Source organism: Corythoichthys intestinalis, chromosome 17 (assembly GCF_030265065.1).
Source record: "Corythoichthys intestinalis isolate RoL2023-P3 chromosome 17, ASM3026506v1, whole genome shotgun sequence".
Taxonomy (NCBI): domain Eukaryota; kingdom Metazoa; phylum Chordata; class Actinopteri; order Syngnathiformes; family Syngnathidae; genus Corythoichthys; species Corythoichthys intestinalis.
This window is the reverse complement of record NC_080411.1, coordinates 8149152-8171286: the sequence shown is the minus strand read 5'-3', so window position 1 is coordinate 8171286 and position 22135 is coordinate 8149152. Positions and strand designations below refer to the sequence as shown.

General features: G+C 37.7%; 1 protein-coding gene across 2 annotated transcripts; it reads left to right on the top strand.

Annotated features, from left to right (window-relative positions):
* Nucleotides 1–544: 544 nt before the first annotated feature.
* Nucleotides 545–22016, top strand: slc5a1 (solute carrier family 5 member 1). Of its 2 annotated transcripts, XM_057819358.1 has the most exons (15): nt 545–689; nt 3570–3641; nt 3754–3858; nt 3961–4020; nt 4111–4215; nt 6441–6546; nt 8911–8991; nt 9071–9279; nt 13808–13943; nt 14008–14115; nt 14183–14333; nt 14409–14577; nt 17260–17475; nt 17544–17643; nt 21051–22014. In XM_057819358.1, the coding sequence occupies exons 1-15, from the start codon at nt 552–554 to the stop codon at nt 21263–21265; spliced, it is 1971 nt and encodes a 656-aa protein (XP_057675341.1). In that variant the 5' UTR covers nt 545–551; the 3' UTR covers nt 21266–22014. The 2 variants fall into 2 exon arrangements, with proteins under 2 accessions (XP_057675341.1, XP_057675340.1); XM_057819357.1 differs by having other exon boundaries at nt 14183–14577; nt 21051–22016.
* Nucleotides 22017–22135: the final 119 nt, after the last annotated feature.

Here is a 22135-nt window from a genome sequence, read left to right as displayed (position 1 = left end):
ACCAAACAGTTGGACGCTGAAATTTTATTAATCATTGTATTCTTGTTTTATTTACGTTTTGCACAATGCCTCAACTTCATTGTAAGTATACAATGAATTAGTGCTCATTTATGTAAGGCATGATTTTAATTGTGCAGCAATGTAAATTTGTAAAAATAGTAGCCAAGTGCATGTTTGAAATATACTTAATAACTGATTTGCTCGTGTTTGTCCACCAGCATTTATCTTTAGGTGTTTTCTCTTACAGGAACTCTCAGCATGTATTTCCTTGTGTGTTGATGATTAACAACATGTTTGTTTTCCGTAAACATGCCGACACATAATCAATACCTCTACTTATAACTAAAGAAAATGATTTTAATAGGTTAAGGGTTATTCAAAACTAAAAAAAAGGGAAAAAAAGATTGTTTTGGTCCAACTACGTTCCCCTTCCGCTAGCCCCTTCAAATGTTCTCACGGTTGACCCCGCCCCTTTCGGCACAGACTAAAGGTGAATAGGTGATCGCAGGTGTTTCATTCATCGACTTTCATGCGTGCTGGACACTTCAACGATGCCTCGAGACTATTTTGGATTTTCCTATGTGAAAAGAGATGCCATGAATAACACGAGCAGTATAGCAATCAACAATCCAGCGGATATATCTGTCATTGTGATTTATTTTTTGGTGGTATTGGCTGTCGGACTATGGGTGAGTTAGTCAACTATAGGGAACCTTTTGCTATATGTTGGAGTATTTCAAGGTATATTCTGTTTGCATTTAGTTAGACCTGAGACCTCAACTCACAATCTTCCCAAACTGAGATTTAAATCTCCAATGATGACACATTTATGTACTTATGCACAGGTTTTGGTTTTAATTTTTTTTTTAAATCAGTTTTTAATGCTGTGAAGAGAGTAGATGCGGTGTGACAACAAGATGCTGTATACGCAAGTTCCTGAAAGTTTTGTTACTCTTCTATCAATGTACAAAAACCCACATAGGGCGCGAAAACAACTTTAAATAATTAAATGAAGTTAATTTTGAATTTCGTTTCAACAAAATTATTTATGTTAATGTTAATCCCATCTTGTTGATTTTTTGTTATAATAAACAAATACAATACTTATGTACAGTATGTTGAATGTATATATCCGTCCATCTTGTGTCTTATCTTTCCATTCCAACAATAATTTACAGAAAAATATGGCATATTTTATAGATGGTTTGAATTGCGATTAATTACGATTAATTAATTTTCAAGCTGTAATTAACTCGATTAAAAATTTTAATCGTTTGACTGCCCTACTTTTTTTTTTTACTTGTACTTGAGTGCATTTTTTGGATGACTACTTTTACTTTAGTAATATTATTTTGTAGTACCGTAACGTACTCTACCCACCTCTGCGTTAGCATAGCATTAGGATAATGCTAACGCCGAGCATCCTTTTAAACTCTAAGACATTTTTACATACAGTTTAGTGTTTAGGTGGGTATAATTCATTGGAAATATTGTACTGTTTTCCTTAGTGTGTACATTCATCACCAAGTTGGCGTTGTCCTTGTAGATGCTACAATATGTGCTCGTCTGTCAATGTTCATTCGAAATGGTTGGAAACCTTTATTTATTTTTGGAGTAAAACTTTTTAATTTTACACACGAAAACATTTTGAGTAAAAACAAGACGAAATTAGTCTGAGTTCGACAAAAATGAGACAAAGACAAACAAATTTTGAAATGAATAATATATAACTCTGACTAAAGGGTATTATACAGTGGGGAGAACAAGTATTTGATACACTGCCGATTTAGCTGGTTTTCCCACTTGCAGTCCATGTAGAGGTCTGTAATTTGTATCATAAGTTCTCTTCAACTGTGAGGGACGGAATCTAATACAAAAATCCAGAAAATCACATTGTATAATTTTTAAATAATAAATTTGTATTTAACTGCATGAAATAAATATTTGATACATTACCAACTAGTAAATATTTTAAGTATATTTAAGTATTAATATTTTAAGAACCCCTCCTGTTCTCCACTCATTACCAGAAGTAACTGTACCTGTTTGAACTTGTTACCTGTATAAAAGACACCTGTTCACATGCTCAAACAAACAAACTCCAACCTCTCCACAATGGCCAAGACCAAAGAGCTCTGTAAGGACATCAGGGATAAAATAATAGACCTGCACAAGGCTGGGATGGGCTACAGGAAAATAAACAAACAGCTTGGTGAGAAGGTAACAACTGTTGGAGCGATTATTAGAAAATGGAAGAAGTTCAAGTTGACGGTCAATCTGCCTCGTTCGGAGGCTCCATGCAAGATCTCACCTCGTGGGGCATCACTGATCATGAGGAAGGTGAGGGATCAGCCCAGAACTACACGGCAGGACCTGGTCAATGACCTGAAGAGAGCTGGAACCACAGTCCCGAAGAAAACCATCGGAAACACATTACACCGTCATGGATTAAAATCCTACAGCGCACGCAAGGTCCCGCTGTTGAAGCCAGTGCATGTCCAGACACGTCTGAAGTTTGCCACTGACCATCTGGATGATCCAGGGGAGCAATGGGAGAAGGTCATGTGGTCGGATGAGACCAAAATGGAACTTTTTGGTCTAAACTCGGCTCGTCGTGTTTGGAGGAAAAAGAAGGATGAGTACAACCTCAAGAGCACCATCCCAACCGTGAAAACATTTTTTTGGGGCTGCTTCTCTGCCATGGGTACAGGACGACTGCACCGTATTGAGGGGAGGATGGATGGGGCTATGTAACGCCAGATCTTGGCTGACAACCTCCTTCCTTCAGTGAAGATGGGTCGTGGCTGGGTCTTCCAGCATGACACAGCCAAGGCAACTAAAAAGTGGCTCCGTAAGAAGCATCTTGAGGTCCTGGAGTGGCCTAGCCAGTCAGCAGATCTGAACCCGGTAGAAAATCTACGGAGGGAGCTGAAAGTCCGTGTTACCCGGCAGTAGCCCCGAAACCTGAAGGCTCTGGAGAAGATCTGCATGGAGGAGTGGGCCAAAATCCCTGCTGCAGTGTGTGCAAACCTTGTCAAGGACTACAGGAAACGTTTGGTATCTGTAATAGGAAACAAAGGTTTCTGTACGAAATATTAAGTTCGATTTTTGTGATGTATCAAATACTTATTTCATGCAATTAAATGCAAATTTATTATTTAAAAATCATACGGGATTTTCTGTTTTTTTGTATTCGATTCCGTCCCTCATAGTTGAAGAGAACTTATGATACAAATTACAGACCTCTACATGCTTTGCAAGTGGGAAAACCAGCAAAATCGGCAGTGTATGAAATACTTGTTCTCCCCACTGTAATTGTAAGACAAAGACAAAAAATTAAATGGGCTGCCAAAAACAAGACTACTGGTTCAGTGCTCATTTTGGGTCCCTTTGTAATAGTCAGATATTTAGTTATTTCCAATATTTTGATTTTCAGGACCGTTACAAGGAGTGATCATGTGATCATTTTATTACCAGAACAATAGGAAATGAACTATTACATAGCGTATATGCACATTTGACAAAGTTGACTTGGTACTTGATGCTCAAATCCTTTGCCTTATATGCAGGCTATGGTTCGCACCAACCGCGCCACTGTCGGTGGCTTCTTCCTCGCAGGCAGAAGTATGGTTTGGTGGCCGGTAAGACACTTAATTTTACATTTCTTGCAATGACATTGACAATATTATTTGCAACAGGAATGTGAAATGCTTTCTAATAAATAAAAAAAAGTAATAATCATGCCTTTCAAAGATTGGAGCATCTCTTTTCGCCAGTAACATTGGAAGTGGGCACTTTGTGGGAATTGCCGGGACTGCTGCTGCTACTGGAATAGCCACTGGTGGATTTGAATGGAATGTGAGTAAATAAATATTCTAAAAACTTATGTATGTAAAAATGACATGTCAATTTCAAGATTTTACTGGACAGTATTAAACATGTGGTTTATGTAATCTTCAGGCCCTGATTGTTGTGGTCCTCCTGGGTTGGCTATTTGTTCCTATCTACATTAAAGCTGGGGTAAACAGGTCAACTTGCTCTTCAGGAAAATGAGACAACATATGTGGAGAGTATGCCATATAAAATAAAACAACATTTGGATGTGTTTAGGTGGTCACCATGCCTGAGTACCTTAAGAAGAGGTTTGGAGGTCAACGCATTCGTATCTACCTCTCCGTGCTGTCCCTCTTCCTGTATATTTTCACCAAGATCTCAGTAAGTAAGCTAGTGCATAGTTTTCCAATTTCAATCATTAATATCATCAAACCAATTATCAGAAAAGATAACTCACATAAACATAAAATGCTACAAAGCTCCTCGACATCGACAGAAAGTAAATTTAAGCATTCTGATCCACACCAGATTGTTTCTCATGCTCACCAGAATATATCTGGTAAACATTAGCATAATATAGCATTTAAACTAGTGGACTTTTGCTATGCAAATTAGCCAAATGTTGTAAACATTAGCATTATATAGTAGGGTGACCAAACGTCTTTTACCCGGACAAGTCCACTTTTCACTTCCTCTCCGTGGTGTCTGGCCGGGTTTTATAAATTCATGAAAACGTCCGGTTTTTATGATTTTTCACAGGACCAATTTAAAAAGAATCCCTCTGGCCGCTGGGGGGTCAGCGCCTGCCTGCGTTGACGTGGCTCTTACTAGTAGGGGGAGAAGGAGTAGTTCTTCTTGCTTTATTTTTTTTTTTTTTTGGCAGTCTACCCCTTGTATCATGGGGCATTACTGCCATCTACTGGGTTGACGGTTTGGCAAGAGATCAGGCAGTTACAGACTACAATAAGGAATAGTTCTAAAAGACGTTTATGCTGTTGTAATCGTCATGTTTCTCCATTATATTGATGCCAATGTACTTGGATTTCATTGACGCCTATGTAAGTCGATGCCATTGACAGCCATGGATGTCCAAAATTTTTCCCATTCATTTTCAATGGGGAAGAACAAAGTTTCCCCAAATCAACAGAAAATGACCAGCTATCAATAGGATGTGTCCCCCAAACTTCCCCACTTCCATTGACACTTATAGAGGGTGCTGCCATTGACGGCCATGGACGTCCAAATTTTCCATTCATTTCCAATGGCATTTGCTCTGTTTAATGCCATTGACTGGCATGTTTGTCCATTCTATTGATGCCAATGTACTTGGAGGCCATTGACAGCCATGGACGTCCAATTTTTTTCCCCATTCATTTTCAATGGCAAAAAAAAAAAAACAATGTCCCCAAATCAACAGGAAATGACAAGATATCAATAGGAAGTGTCCCCCAAACTTCCCCGATTCCATTGAAGCTTATGGAGGGTGCTGCCATTGACGGCCATGGATGTCCAAAATTTCCATTAATTTCTAATGGCATTTATTTTGTTTAATGCCATTGACGGGCATGTTTGTCCATTCTATTGATAGACCTGGGCAGGGATAAGATATGTATCTCAACACATGAAAGACCCAGGTGTAATTTCTCCAGAAATTGCATTTTCTAGTTTATAAAAATGTTTAGTTGGCACATAGCCTACTGTGTGTGTGTATTGACTGGACTACATTTGCATGGGTCTGCATTATATAGATATTTTTTTTATCATTATTTATTTCGTTTTTTGTTTTTGTGTGTGTTTTTATTGTTTGATTTTTTTTTTTTTTTTGGGGGGGGGGGAATAAAGCCTGTTGAGTAAAGAAAATATTCCCATATAGTATATAATATATACTATATGGCAATATATACTGGACTGTCTCAGAAAATTAGAATACACAATATTCTAATTTTTTGATACAGTCCTGTGTATATATACACAGGACTGTCTCAAAAAATTAGAATATTGTGTATTCTAATTTTCTGAGACAGTCCAGTATGTTTTTATAAAACTGAATTTTTTTTTTTTATCCAGACGAAGGAGGCACACTTAAATATATTAAAGTGATATAGGCATCTTTGAGTAAACTTCAAGTAAAATTCAAGTACCTCGAGGCTGGGTCGAGTGTCTTCTTTTTTGGAAATCAAAATATGGTCACCCTATTATCTAGCATTTAAGCTAGCGGACTTTTGCTATGCAAGTTAGACAGTTGTTGTAAACATTTGCATTATATAGCATTTAAGCTAGCGGACTTTTGCTGTGCAAGTTAGCCATTTGCTACAATGCAACAATTGACTGACTCGCATTGTAAAAGTCTGCTAGCTCAAATGCTATATAATGCTAATGTTTGACAGATAGCTTTTGGTGCGCACGAGAAACAATCTGATGCGCATGACAAGCAATCTGGTGCACACCAGATTGTTTAAATGTATTTTATTTATGTCGATGTCCCTTTAGGGGCTCCGTAAAATGCTCATGGTACGGACTAATAAAAATAATCTGTGGTATAGCTGCTGCAGTATCTGTTTAATATGATCTGCTGTGACATACAGTATTATCTTTTTTCAACTTAGGCAGACTTGTTCTCCGGCGCCATTTTTATCAACCTGGCCCTCGGCCTGAACATCTACCTGGCTGTTGTGGCCTTGCTTGTGGTAACGGCCTTGTACACCGTTACAGGTCAGTCCCCATTGAGATGAATTCATTTTCAGTCATAAAATAGGCATCACGACTACTCCCGGGTAAAGTCTTCCCACAAACCTTTACAATCAACTTGTCATTGGTATGTTGCTGTTGCATCATGGCAATAAAAAGTGATAAGTGCACACTACTTCTGTAACAACAACTACTGAACAGGGGAAGTGGTCACGGTCCTAATTGGACCTACAGTCCCTAACAAAAGTCTCGTCGCCTATCCATTTTGTAGAAACAATTGCTACTGACCTGACTTTTAATTATTCAATTGGTTTCAGAAATGGCTCATATGAAAGCTAAGACCCTCCCAAATGATGTTGAATGTACAAAAATATATTTGTTTCACTGAAAAAAGATTTATCATTTAATGAAGACACAAAGGTCAAATTTTGGCAAGACAAAAGTTTTGTCGCCTACAGAAAGTAGTGTGAAAATTGAACAAAAAATGTACTTCAAATACAAAAATATGTTACATAGGATAAATGAATTAAGTAGTGCTGTAAGATCCAAATTTAATATTTTGTATGACTTCCATGGGCTTCGGCAAGGATTCATACAATTTATTGATGAAGTCATCAGGAGCATCAAAGAAAGCAGTCTTGCATGCCTCCCAGAGTTCATCAACATTCTTGGGTTTCGTCTTCCATTCTTCCTCTTTCGTCCTACCCCAGACATGCTCAATAATAATCATGTCTGGTGACTGGGCCGGCCAGTCCTGGAGGATCTTGATCTTCTTTGCCTTGAGGAACTTTGAGGTAGAGATTAAGTGTGCGATGGAGCACCATCCTGCTGCAGAATTTGTCCCTTTTCATGGTTAGGAATTTAAGAGGCAGCTAAGATTTGACAATTAAAAAAACGTGTGGCATTTACCAAGGCCCATTGCCTGTCACAAGGACGGACGCTGGAAAAGTGGCAAAAGGTGGATTTTTTAGATGAATCTTCCATTGAATTACACCACAGTCCCCACAAATATTGCAGGAGACCTACTGGAGCCCGCATGGATCCGAAATTCACTCAGAAAACAGTGAAGTCTGGTGGTTACATCATTACCAAAATCATGGTCTGGGGTTACATCCAGTATGGGGGGTGTGTGAGAGATCTGCAGGGTGGAAGGAAACATAAATAGTCTGAAATATCAACAAATCTTAGCTGCCTCTTACATTCCTAACAATAAAAAGTCTGCAGCAAGATGGTGCTCCATCGCATACCTCAATCTCTACCTCAAAGATCCTCAAGGCAAAGAAGATCAAGATCCTCCAGGACTGGCCAGGCCAGTCACCAGACATGAACATCATTGACCATGTCTGAGGTAGGATGAAAGAGGAAGCATGGATGACGAAAACCCAAAAAATGTTGATGAACTCTGGGAGGCATGCAAGACTGCTTTCTTTGATATTCCTGATGACTTCATCAATAAATTGTATGAATCCTTGCCAAAGCCCTGGGAAGTCATACAAAATATTAAATTTGGATCTCACAGCACCACTACTTAGTTCGCTAATCTTATGTAACATATTTTTGTATTTGAAGTACATTTTTTGTTCGATTTTCATACTACTTTCTGTAGGCGACTAAACTTCTGTCTTGGCAAAATTGGACCTTTATGTCTTCATTAAATGATCAATCTTTTTTCAATGAAACAAATATATTTTTGTACATTCCACATCATTTGCGAGGGTCTTAGCTTTCATATGAGCCATTTCTGAAACCAATCCAATAATTAAAAGTCAGGTTATTAGCAATTGTTTCTACAGAATGGATAAGCGACAAGACTTTTGTCAGGGACTGTAGTGAAGGTGGATTCCAATACTATTTTAACTACGTCCCTAGCAGCTATTCACACGGTTTGCTCAAAATGAAAAGTTTTCCCTCCATTTTTCTTCAACTTGAAATCTAGGTTCTCATCTATCTCAGTAGTTGTGAGTGTGGAAACATGGCAGATCCTGGCCAATGGAGGCTTACTAAGTTGAAGCCAGATGCTTACTAGGAATGCCAGTTAATTCAACTTGCGCAAGAATAAATAACAACTCGAGTTTCTTTCATGGACATTTGGTCAACTACACTGGCAGGGCTCCCACTCAACAATTTCTTGATTCGGGTTAAGTAATTCTGAACCAACGTTGCGCACGTTGTAGCTTATATTTAGTCAATGACATGTATCCACAACGGTTAACATCTGATCACTTATTTTTTGACATTTTAGGGGAAGCTGGGCTTCCATTGCAGTCTTAAGTATTCACCTCTGCCACTCATTAATGCTGTAAACAGGGTGGCGTTCAACTTTAGGTGTAGTTTAAAATATATATCACTGGGTCAAACGGTATAAAGCAGTTTTATCACGTCCTTCAGGTGGCTTGGCGGCAGTGATATACACAGACACCTTACAAACCATCATTATGATCGTCGGATCATTCATTCTCATGGGCTTTGGTAAAACTTTTTTTCTTATATTCATCAATTTTGTTTATTTGTGCTTGAAACGACCGATATGTAAGAATTTGCTTTGCAGCCTTCAATGAAGTTGGCGGCTATGAAAACTTCCAAGAACGCTACATGAACGCCATTCCCTCCATTACGGGGAACATCAGCAAGAGTTGCTATGAGCCTCGGCAGGACTCCTTCCACATTTTTAGGGACGCCATTACAGGAGACCTGCCATGGCCTGGCTTAGTGTTTGGGCTTACTATTCAAGCCTTGTGGTATTGGTGCACTGATCAGGTCAGTAAAATAGAAAGTGGCGCGACTAACGAATACAAACTAACCCTAACCCTTTATCCAGAGGTGGGTAGTAAGGTGTTCCATTTCCTTTGTTACTTGAGTAAGTTATTGAGAAAAATGTTACTTTAAGAGTAGCTCTACCACACCATATTTTTTTACTTGAGTAGACTTTTGAAGACCTAGGCCTTAGTTTGTAATATGTACAGTCATGTGAAAAAATTAGGACACCCCATTAAATATCAAGTTCTTTATTAAGAAACAGATCAATGTCTGATCTTGTTTTTATGTCTAGAAAAGAAAGTGATTTAATTCCGGGAAAACAAAAAAAATTAACATTGTTTTACTCATTAAACCAAATATATCAACAAAAATGCATATTCAAACTGAGGAAAAAGTTAGGTGAAAGTGCATGCCTTTACAGTCAGAAAGAGACTACACAAAATAACATTTATGGGAGGTGTGAAAGGAGGAAACCTTTGCTCTCCCAGAAGAACATGAACACCAGACTGAAGTTTTTCAGAGTGAATGTAGACAAAGACCAGGACTTCTGGAATAATGTTCTTTGGACAGATTAACCTAAAATTGAATTATTTGGACACCAGAAAAGAGGACATGTTTGGCGTAAACCCAATACAGCATACCAGGAAAAGAACCTCATACCAACTGTGAAGCATAGTGTCATGGTTTTGGGGATGCTTTGCTTCAGCATGGGCTGGCCGGCTCACCATGTGGGATTATCTGTGAAAAATTTTAAGCTGAAGCGAAACTGGACCCTGCAACATGAAAATGACCATACCAGTAAGTCCACCAAGGGCTGGCTGAAAAGAAATGGAGAGTCCTGTCATGGCTGAGTCAAAGCCCAGATCTTAATCCCATTAAGATGCTGTGGGGTGACTTGAAACAGGCTGTGCATGCGAGAAATCCCTCAAACATCCCACTGTTGAAAGTATTCTGTATTAATGAGTGGAGCAAACTTTCTTCAGACCAATGTCAAATACTGATAGATGGCTACAAAAAGCGTCTCACTGAAGTTATTTCAGCCAAAGGGGGTAATAGGTTAGCTAAAAGGTGGTAGGGTGTCCTAACTTTTTCCTCAGTTAGAATATGCATTTTTGTTGATATATTTGGTTTCATGATTAAAACAATGTTAATTTTTGTTGTTTACCTGCAATTAAATCACCTTCTTTTCTAATGATAAAGAAAAACAAGATTAGACATCTATATGTTAACATTTCTTAATAAAGAACTCAATACTTAATGGGGTATCCTATTTTTTTCACATGACTGTGTATGTTACTGTCTGGTACTAAAGCAATGCATCTCAAATATTTTCTGTTACGTCCCCCCATAGACTTCATTACCTATTGACATGACACGGGAAACAGGCAAAAAAAAAACAAAAAAAACCAGGCACCTACCTTAGCCATATATGATTCTCCATGAGCAGCAGCATCAAAAACTTCAAAGTCGTTCCCTTATAAAATCCCGATAATTTATCATATAAGAATAACACAACTTAAAATGGCTATAAAATTCTCAGATTTTACACTAGATGCACAAAAATCACCAAATGCAGAGATAATCACCTATATTTTCAGGATAAATAGCAATAATTAACAAATAATACAAGTTTTTTACCAAAATTGCTTTTTTTTTTCAACAGCTAATAAATCACTCAATTTAACATTAGAAACTTAATACTTGAGGAAAACATGCAGAATCAATTATAAATAACAGCAAACAAACTGTGCAGTTAGCATTTATTTTACATATATATCGAAGTACAATGCTACTCTGTTAGCGAATGAGGCTAGCAGCCGCCTGACGTAAACAGAGCTTTTTTGGCGAAGATTCTTGTGAATAAATGCATAAATCCCTGAATTCTTTATAGATATGAACGTAAAAGAGTCTCGATTCTTGGTTAAAAGCAAAAAAAATAAATAAAAATAAAACGTGCTGGTAGCATTTATTTTGCGTAAATATTGCGAACTATGAGGCTAATCAGAAAATTAGCTGCCTAAATGTGTAAACAAAGAACAAAATTCCTGCGAATAAATGCTTCAATCACTGAATTCTTTGTAGATATGGACATAAAACGGTCTCAATTCTTGATTAAAAGAGCAAAAAAAACATCTATTTTACGTTTACTGTATATGTTGAATGTCCAATGCCGTAGCGGTTCCCATTCTCCCATTGATTTTTTTCACAATGTTTCAAAATGCATGCATGATACGTAAAATATAAAATTTACCTCAAAAATCCAAGCTTGAATCTAGCTTTGACATGAGCGTGTGCAGTCTTCGCCTGACTATACTAAATGAAGCTCGGCCCCCTCATACAGTGCCTTGCAAAAGTATTCCGCCCCCTTGAATCTTGCAACCTTTCGCCACATTTCAGGCTTCAAACATAAAGTTAGTAAATTTAAATTTTTTTGTCAAGAATCAACAACAAGTGGGACACAATTGTGAAGTGGAACAACATTTATTGGATAACTTAAACTTTTTTAACAAATAAAAAACTGAAAAGTGGGGTGTGCAATATTATACCCTTTACTTTCAGTGCAGCAAACTCACTCCAGAAGTTCAGTGAGGATCTCTGAATGATCCAATGCTGTCCTAAATGACCGATGATGATAAATAGAATCCACCTGTGTGTAATCAAGTCTCCGTATAAATGCACCTGCTCTGTGATAGTCTCAGGGTTCTGTTTAAAGTGCAGAGAGCATTATGAAAACCAAGGAACACACCAGGCAGGTCCGATATACTGTTGTGGAGAAGTTTAAAGCCGGATTTGGATACAAAAAGATTTCCTAAGCTTTAAACATCTCAAGGAGCACTGTGCAAGCCATCATATTGAAATGGAAGAAGCATCAGACCACTGCAAATCTACCAAGACCCGGCCATCCTTCCAAACTTTCTTCCCCATCAAGGAGAAAACTGATCAGAGATGCAGCCAAGAGGCCCATGATCACTCTGGATGAACTGCAGAGATCCACAGCTGAGGTGGAAGAGTCTGTCCATAGGACAACAATCAGTCGTACACTGCACAAATCTGGCCTTTATGGAAGAGTGGCAAGAAGAAAGCCATTTCTCAAAGATATCCATAAAAAGTCTCGTTTAAAGTTTGCCACAAGCCACCTGGGAGACACACCAAACATGTGGAAGAAGGTGCTCTGGTCAGACGAAACCAAAATTGAACTTTTTGGCCACAATGCAAAACGATATGTTTGGCGTAAAAGCAACACAGCTCATCACCCTGAACACACCATCCCCACTGTCAAACATGGTGGTGGCAGCATCATGGTTTGGGCCTGCTTTTCTTCAGCAGGGACAGGGAAGATGGTTAAAATTGACGGGAAGATGGATGCAGCCATATACAGGAACATTCTGGAAGAAAACCTGTTGGTATCTGCACAAGAAATGAGACTGGGACGGAGATTTATCTTCCAACAGGACAATGATCCAAAACATAAAGCCAAATCTACAATGGAATGGTTCAAAAATAAACGTATCCAGGTGTTGGAATGGCCAAGTCAAAGTCCAGACCTGAATCCAATCGAGAATCTGTGGAAAGAGCTGAAGACTGCTGTTCACAAACACTCTCCATCCAACCTCACTGAGCTCGAGCTGTTTTGCAAGGAAGAACGGGCAAGAATGTCAGTCTCTCGATGTGCAAAACTGATAGAAACATACCCCAAGCGACTTGCAGCTGTAATTGGAGCAAAAGGTGGCGCTACAAAGTATTAACGCAAGGGGGCCGATTAATATTGCACGCCCCACTTTTCAATTTTTTATTTGTTAAAAAAGTTTAAATTATCCAATAAATTTTGTTCCACTTCACGATTGTGTCCCACTTGTTGTTGATTCTTGACAAAAAATTGAAATTTATAAATATCTTTATGTTAGAAGCCTGAAATGTGGCAAAAGGTTGCAAGGCACTGTATAAGGCGTGACGAAAGAATGACGAAGTGTCACGTCAATAGGTAATGAAGTCTATGGTCCCCACAGGAAAACGTACATGTTTCGCGTAAATATTTTTTGCCACAAAACCAGACGTTACAAACACTTTGTCATATTTCCTCGTTTTAGCTCTTCATATCTCCAGTGCTCTTTGCTTTGTGCTCGTTTGGTTCAAAAATACTGCGCACACTCTGAAAATGAGAGTGCCACTGAGTGCATGTTCAATTACACTTTATTTTAGTACGGCAAAAAAAGTATATTCCCGGAGGTTGCATGCAGCATCCCCCCACAATTTGAGAAATAATGGGCTAGAATGAAAAGTATCACCAAAATGCAAAGCATCAGCATTTCAAAATATAAAAAAGGTAATTTTTCAAGTAATTAAATAGTACAGTACTGCAAGTCATGCTTCAAATCATGAACCACGTTGCAGTTTTTCTCATGTAGTGCGTCGGTATACGTTGCTAAACCACTTGTGAGTTTGGAATTTTTTGTGAATGGGAGGCCTGAGAAGTAGAGTTGTGAACACAGTTGTATTTTCTCCTTCACTGTCCTAACAATATGTATAGGTGATCGTGCAGCGTTGCCTGTCAGGAAAGAATTTATCCCACGTTAAAGGTGGCTGCATTTTATGCGGCTACCTAAAGCTGGTGCCCATGTTCATCATTGTTTTCCCTGGAATGATCAGCAGGATCCTGTACACTGGTATGTGAGCCTGATATTTCAAAACGACTTGGGCTAAAATGGCTAAAGCTGCTGTTCATTGCAGACGTTGTGGCGTGCGTCGACCCGAATGAATGTATAAAACACTGTGGGACCAGCGTGGGCTGCACAAACATTGCTTATCCCAAACTAGTGGTGAATCTGATGCCCGACGGTTAGTTGAGAAGGATCATGACTCGATGTTATCTTCCCTCTTTTTATTAATTCTGTTGCATTCTCAGGTCTACGTGGCCTCATGCTGTCGGTCATGCTAGCCTCGCTTATGAGTTCCCTAACCTCCATCTTCAACAGCGCCAGCACTCTGTTCACCATGGACATCTACACCAAGATTCGTCCTTCCGCTTCTGAGAAGGAGCTCATGATCATTGGCAGGTTAAAAAAATTGTTTGACGTGAACCAATTGTTTTGGCTCAGCTTCAACTGCCACTGTGCTTGCATTTATTGCAGGGCATTTATCTTGGTACTTATTGGTGTAAGCATAGCGTGGATTCCAGTGGTCCAGTCGGCTCAGAGCGGTCAGCTTTTTGACTACATCCAGGCCATCACTGGCTATCTCACGCCACCTGTCGCTGCCGTTTTCATACTGGGCATCTTCTGCAAGCGAGTCAATGAGTCTGTGAGTTCCGGTTGTGTGGTAGTGCATGTCATTTTACCAGAAGTTTAGAAAAACAGTGAGCTGAACTCTGCTCCATTTATCTTCCTGTGCAAAGGTCTTGTCTTTTGTTACAGCTTCTTGTCTAATGTGTGTAATGAGACGGCTTTGAATATTTTTGTTCTCTCAATGAGCTGGAACAGCGGGTCTAAAAACTTTTCCATGTAGTACATATTACCAAAATATTTAGCACTCCAAGTACTGGCAAAATGTCCAACATTAAGATAACGTAGCACAGAAGTCTCCAACAAGGAAGAGGTTTTATTTCAGAAATTTTATTGTCAGCTGTTGTAACATTAAGCAGATTAAAAATTAACATGGAGCTTGAATACAGGGCGGCTATTACAGTGCATATAAAAGTTAATTGTCCTTAATCAGTCTTTAATCAAAGTTCTTAAAGATTAAATGTAACTATATTGTATTTAGAGTAAATACTAGGGATGTCCCGATCCGATCACATTCTCGTACAGCGCCACAGCCTCTCATCCTCCCTCCTGCTAAGCAGTGTGCCTGTTAGGTTTTGTGTTGGTTCCCTCCTAGTGTGTACCTGTGATTGCCCATTGATTTCACCTGTTGTACCTGCTCCGAGTGTATACTCCAACCTGCATCCTCCTGTGTCATCCAGCTGTTCCTCGTTGTCTCGTTACCCCTTCTCTGCGTGTGTGTATATAAGCTCCCATTTTCTTTTCACTCCTTGCTGCGTCATTGTCAATGTCGATTCCAAGTCTTGTCCAAGCCCTTGTGTACCAGTCCCTCCAATTAAGTAAGTTTTGGGTTGAACATTGCCTTTTTGATCCCCAGTCCTTTTGGTTGTACTTTGTGCTTTTGTTAGTTACTATTACAATGTTTTTTGAGCTCTCTGCCACCTGCCTTGCATTTTTGTTTCCCTGCATTTGGGTCCCCACCAACTGCCTGCCCGCGTTTTCCTGACAGTGCCCAACTGTCCAGCTTGCATTGGTACTTAAAGTTAACGATGATTGACAGGTTTGTAGCTTTTATGTAACCCAGTGCTTCTCAATTATTTTCTGTTATGCCACCCTCAGGAAGACGTAAATGTTTCGCGCCCCCTCAAACTCTCTGCCGCCACTGTAAATAGTATCATTTGTCTATAAAATTACTATTAGGCCAAATATCGTGTCCTTTTTTCTATTAAAGAAAAAAAGTAACATAGATCAACTTACAATAAAGTGCGCCTTTATTAACATTTTGTTTGTAACAGAAAAGACTTAAAGCGCATTAATTTGCCTAAATTAAAAAAAAAAAAAAAAAGAAAAACATCACATCTAAAATGTAAAAGTACTCCGACACACATTTTTATACATTTTTGACCATTTAATCCTGAAAAATAAAATGTAATCAATAAATGATAATAAATTCAAATTAATAGCAACATTAATTCATGAGGACAATATGTCCAAAAAATTGACAAAAAAAAAACAACAAAACTGAATGGAAAAAAAACGACTGTCATTGGACGGAGGGTCAGTTTTTATTTTTGCTGCTCACAGTATCAGCTCCTTTGTAATGTTTGTAATGGCGTGGGGTTATTTTTGCACTGCGCATGCAAACAGTGTTCACTGGTTTACTGATGTAACACTGACAAAGCATGCCATTTTTGGCAATATTTGGCACGTTTTCGCTGAAAATCAAGTGCCTTATCAATGAGATTTGGGTCTAATGTCTTTTAAGTAGGGCTGCCAAAATTATCGCGTTAACGGGCAGTAATTAATTTTTTAAATTAATCACGTTAAAATATTTGACGCAATTTACGCACATGCCCCGCTCAGACAGATTTAAGTGAGAGTACAGTGAACTGCCCACTTGTTAATTGTGTTTTATGGAGTTTTGCTGCCCTCGGCTGGCGCTTGGGTGCGACTGATATTATAGGCTTCAGCACCCATGAGCATTCTGTAAGTAATTATTGACATCAACAATGGCGGGCTACTAGTTAATTTTTTTATTGAAAATTTTACAAATTTTATTAAAACGAAAACATTGAGGGGTTTTAATATAAAATATCTATAACTTGTACTAACATTTCTCTTTTAAGAACTACAAGTCTTTCTATCCATGGATCGCTTTAACAGAATGTTAATAATGTTAATGTCATCTGGTTGATTTATTGTTATAATAAACAAATACAGTCCTTATGTACCGCATGTTGAATGTATATATCCAACAATAATTTACAGAATATGGCATATTTTATAGATGGTTTGAATTGCGATTAATTGCAATTTTAAGCTGTAATTAACTTGATTAAAAATTTTAATTGTTTGACAGCCCTAGTAAAAATTCATTTCAATTGTCTCCTTAGGCAGAGGGTTCACTTATTTTTGTTCCCCCTTCTGTCATGTTTTGCAAGCTGTCCTCATTAAAATACGAAAACCTATAAATGTTTGGATGGTTTTAGTTAAAGCAGACATTGCATTTTCATCTGTGTGATTTTGACAAAGATCAGATCACATTTGATGATGAATTTATGTTGAAATGTAAGAAATTCCATAAGGTGCCGATACTTTTCCATACCACTAGACATGGAAGCCAAACAAATTGGGGATAATATTCATGATTCGTGTATTCTTCCTGTGGTTTCGTGACTTTCCTCTAGGTACTGTAGGTTAAAGAACTTCTTTTATTCAACAGGGTGCCTTTTACGGTCTCACCATCGGGCTCGTAATCGGCCTAACCAGGATGATCGCAGAGTTTGTTTACGGCACAGGTAGCTGTGTGGAGCCCAGTGACTGTCCCACCATCATATGTGGAGTTCACTATCTCTACTTCGCCATCATCCTCTTTGTGCTCTCCTGCATCATTATTCTCGGCGTGTCCCTTGTGACCAAACCCATTCCAGACAAACACGTATGCAGTATTATAATTAATGCTAAATATGAGCACCACAATCATTCAACGTTCTGTTTTGTTTTCAGTTGTATCGACTGTGTTGGAGCCTGAGGAACTCTACTGAAGAGAGAGTCGATCTGGAGAAAGAAGACTGGGTGGAAAATGTCAACAACATGGAAATAGAGGGTAATTCTCAAACGATCTAAAAAAAATTCTGCATTTGACGATACAGGAAGACCCCGGGTTACGAACGAGTTCCCTTCCTATGCTGGCGAATTTCCGCGTTAATTGGAATTTACCCTTTAAGTACCCCTAAATACCACCTAAACCTCAAAATAACTATCCCAATTGTACATCAATATTTAAGGGAACCACGGATAGAACGACTTGTAGTAGTTAAAAGATAAAATTTTTCGTATGAGTTAAAATAATTTGATATTTAAATTAGGGCTGTCAAAATGATCGCGTTAACGCGCGGTAATTAATTTTTTAAATTAACGCACATGTCCCGCTCAGACAGTATTCTGCCTTTTGGTAAATTTTACAGCAAGGCCTTTTGTGCTAACAGTGAACTCTTGTGGTCGCTCTGCGACATGGTTTATTTTTTCTTGCCAGTTCAATATGGCTGCACGACGTCTCGGGCTGACGCCTACGTTGTAATGTTGTGCTTATATGATCCTTGGACAAGATTTGTTCGTAAGTATGGTTGTTGTAAAGAATGTACATATTATGTTAGTAAGCGAAATGTTATATTTTTTGTATGAGACACTTTTTGTTTATGTTTTGTGAACCTGTATAGCGTGCTAAGCTAACATTATTGCTAATGCAATGCTTGTGTACTTTTTTTTTTGTAGTTTTACGACGGTCTAAAGAGGACAATGGTTTGAGGCCATTTTATTAATAAATCAGATGAAAAAGAAAGAAGTCTGATTATTATGTCGTCGTTCACTAGCTGTCTAGCTTTGGAAAAAGTGAGGACAGCATAGACAGATTTAAATGACAGTAGAGTGAAATGCCCACTACAGTCCTTATGTACCGTATGTTGAATGTATATATCCATCTTGTGTCTTATCTTTCCATTCCAACAATTTATTTTACAGAATATATACAATTTACAGAAAAATATGGCATATTTTATAAATTGTTTGAATTGCGATTAATTAATTTTTAAGCTGTAATTAACTCGATTAAAATTTTTAATCGTTTGACAGCCCTAATTTAAATCCCTCGATGTTTTCGGTTTTATACAATTTGTAAAATTAGTAGGTCACCATTTTTGTTGACGTTGCAGTGCGGTGGCGTCACGGGACTACGCTGCCGGGCTTCTAGATTATGACTAGTGACATAAACATGTCATCTGTTCAGCCCTTTGAATTTGAACCCGAGAGGAACATTAATGAGCAGGACAGCACTGTTGATTAGGGCTGCAGCTATCAAATATTTTAGTAATCGACTGAAAATTCTATCGATTAAACGAGTAATCGGATAAAACAAATATATTTTTAGGTAAAGAGCAATTATAAATATGAGAAAACAAGACATTTCATCTAATCTTGAACCATTTTCAGTCAATCAATGTCTTTATTTTCGATATATATTGTTGAAAACAGCCAACAATTGCATCTCAGCTGTAACTAGAAAAAAAAAAAAAAAAAAAAAGACTAATTCACTGCTTTCACTCAAAAAACCTTTAGATCTTATTAAAAAAATAAATATATATATATAAGGGCTGTCAAACGATTAAAAATTTTAATCACGTTAATTACAGTTTAAAAATTAATCGTAATTAATCGCAATTAATCGCAATTCAAACCATCTATGAAATATGATGCCATATTTTTCTGTAAATTATTGTTGGAATGGAAAGATAAGACACATGATGGATATATACATTCAAAATACAGTACATAAGGACTATTTGTTTATTATAACAATAAATCATCAAGATGGCATTAACATGATGAACATTCTGTTAAAGCAATCCATGGATAGAAAGACTTGCAGTTCTTAAAAGATAAATGTTAGTACAAGTTATAGAAATTCTATATTAAAACTCCTCTTAATGTTTTCGTTTTAATAAAATTTGTAAAATTTTAAATCAAAAAATAAACTAGTAGCCCACCACTGTTGATGTCAATAATTACTTACACAATGCTCATGGGTGCTGAAGCCTATAAAATCATCCGCACCCAAGCGCCAGCAGAGGGCGGCAAAACTCCATAAAACACAATTAACAAGTGGGCATTTCACTTTACTGTCATTTAAATCTGAGCGGGACATGTGCGTTAATTGCGTCAAATATTTTAACGTGATTAATTTTAAAAATTAATTACCGCCCGTTAACGCGATAATTTTGACAGCCCTAATATATATACATATATATATATTCATACATAACTAAAAATGCCGTTACGCTTGATAACACACATCACTTAAAAGTTAGGAAGTTTTTCTCCACGTGTTTCAATTGAATTTCTATTTGTGTCGAGCCATTTTTAAGTTCTAGTTAAGTTTTAAGTTAGTCTAAACTGTAAGTCCTGATAGGATTTCAAGTTTTTGCAGTGTTCAAAATAAATGTATGATAAAGGCTGTATTGGAGCACATTAGGAACCAGTGCTACTTGGTGTTTCATCCAGTAATGACTACTGACCTAAAATTGATAGTTAGCATTATTGAGTTTTTATTTTACACCCTCATCACTCCACAACGCTATTGTATGTTAAAGCCTGTATGTAAGACACGTTAGCCACGCATCGACAGTGGTCATCATTAATTGAAACCTAGCCCTCCGCAGGGCTAACCTTACGTCAGCTAGTGACAGTAACGTTAATCTTATTTATTTTATTTATCTTTATTAGTACTTAGCGCTCTACTGCTTTAAGATGGCGGCTGTTTACTAACGCTGCCCAGACGCCGCCAAGTCTGTCATTTTGCATCTAGTTCAACATACATGTGATCTCTATGAGACTCATCAGACGCTACCTGCTATCAACGTAGATTCGTGCGGGCTAGTATTTAGCAACGTCGGCGTCGTTTGTAGCGGCTGTCGGCTGATGCAAGTTTTTTTTTTCTTTTTTGCTTCTTCCTCTACGCACGTGACATCAGCGCGTTGTCCCGCATTAAAAGTAGTCCGAGCAAAACGTGATGCTTAGGGCTGTCAAAATAAACGATTACTCGAGGTGAATAAAATTACTCGGATCAGTTTTTAAACTCGAGTTACTTGAGTTGCTCGAGTATTCGTTTCAGCTCTACTGTCGAAATTTCACAAAACTAGCAGCAAAAGTAAAATGAACAGGAAAGACTGGATGAAACAAGGTGAAAGTAGGACAAAACCGGTGTTCGGCCAAAATGTGCTACACCGGCGAAACGTCTTTCAAGAGTCAAATTTGACACCCAAAGTGCTACCGTGTGCTTTCAGCTTGTTTTGTTTACGTGCACAAAACCCTAAACCCCAGCAGATTTCTGTAGTAGAAGTATAAGCAGTTCCCAAATGTACATACATGCTTGAAAAAAATAAAAGAAAACCATTTACAAACATCCAATCTTACAACCGATCAATACTTTTGATTTTTTTTTATTGTTATATTTTTTAGAACCAGAGGAGGAACCAGGTTTTTGCAAGAAGACACTGGAGTGTTTCTGTGGCCTGGAGCAAAAAAAAGCTCCAAAGCTGAGCAAAGAGGAGGAGGCGGAGCTGCAGAAGAAGCTCACGGACACAACCGAAGTGCCGCTCTGGAGGAATGTTGTCAATATCAATGCTATCCTCCTCCTTTGTGTAGCAGTCTTCTTTCATGGGTTTTACGGCTAAATGCAGGATTTACTGCATATACAGTATGTTTGTGAGTATACATACTGTGTACATCAATGTCTGTACAGTTTATGGACTGTATATGTTTATACTGTATGCACATATGTATGCATATACTGTATATACATACACAAGTACATACACAAATTTAATATTCCATATATAGGGCATAATACAGTATATTGTACAAATAGATCCACCACTGCTTCAAATGTGCATTTAGTAATATTTAAAATGTATTTAATTTTCAAATAATTTTGGAAAAGTATCAAATAAACATCAGACACCATAAAGAGAGATCATTTAAAAGGTTATTCTATTTATTTAAAAAAAAAAAAACATGACTGATGTAATAAACGTGATATTTAAATGAAATTACAGTTCCAGCACCATATGTAGCTCTGGTGCTGATTTGGTTCACTTTCATCTTTTCATCAAAATTCATTTTTATCAGAAAGTTTGATTAAATAAATTAAAATGTATGAACATATCCTACACTGTCTTTTATGGATTCAGTGTCAATTTATCATTTGACACGAGGGAAAAAATCGTGCACGAGCCGATATCTTTGTATATTTGTGCTACCTCAGTTCTCCACCTTGTATTATGGAGGCTCAAAGTCAGCATTAATTTCCGCGTTAATGTATTTTCAAAAATCATAATTTGTATTTAGAGCTTGCAAAAACAATCCTACAGATTTCACGCATGACATTTCAGCATTTCACCATAAAGGTTTATCCTGAGATGTCACAGATGATGTACAGTGGTATGAAAAAGTGTCTGAACCTTTTGGAATTTTTCACATTTCCGCATAAAATCACCATCAAATGTGAGCTGATCTTTTTCAAAATCATACAGATAAAAAAAACT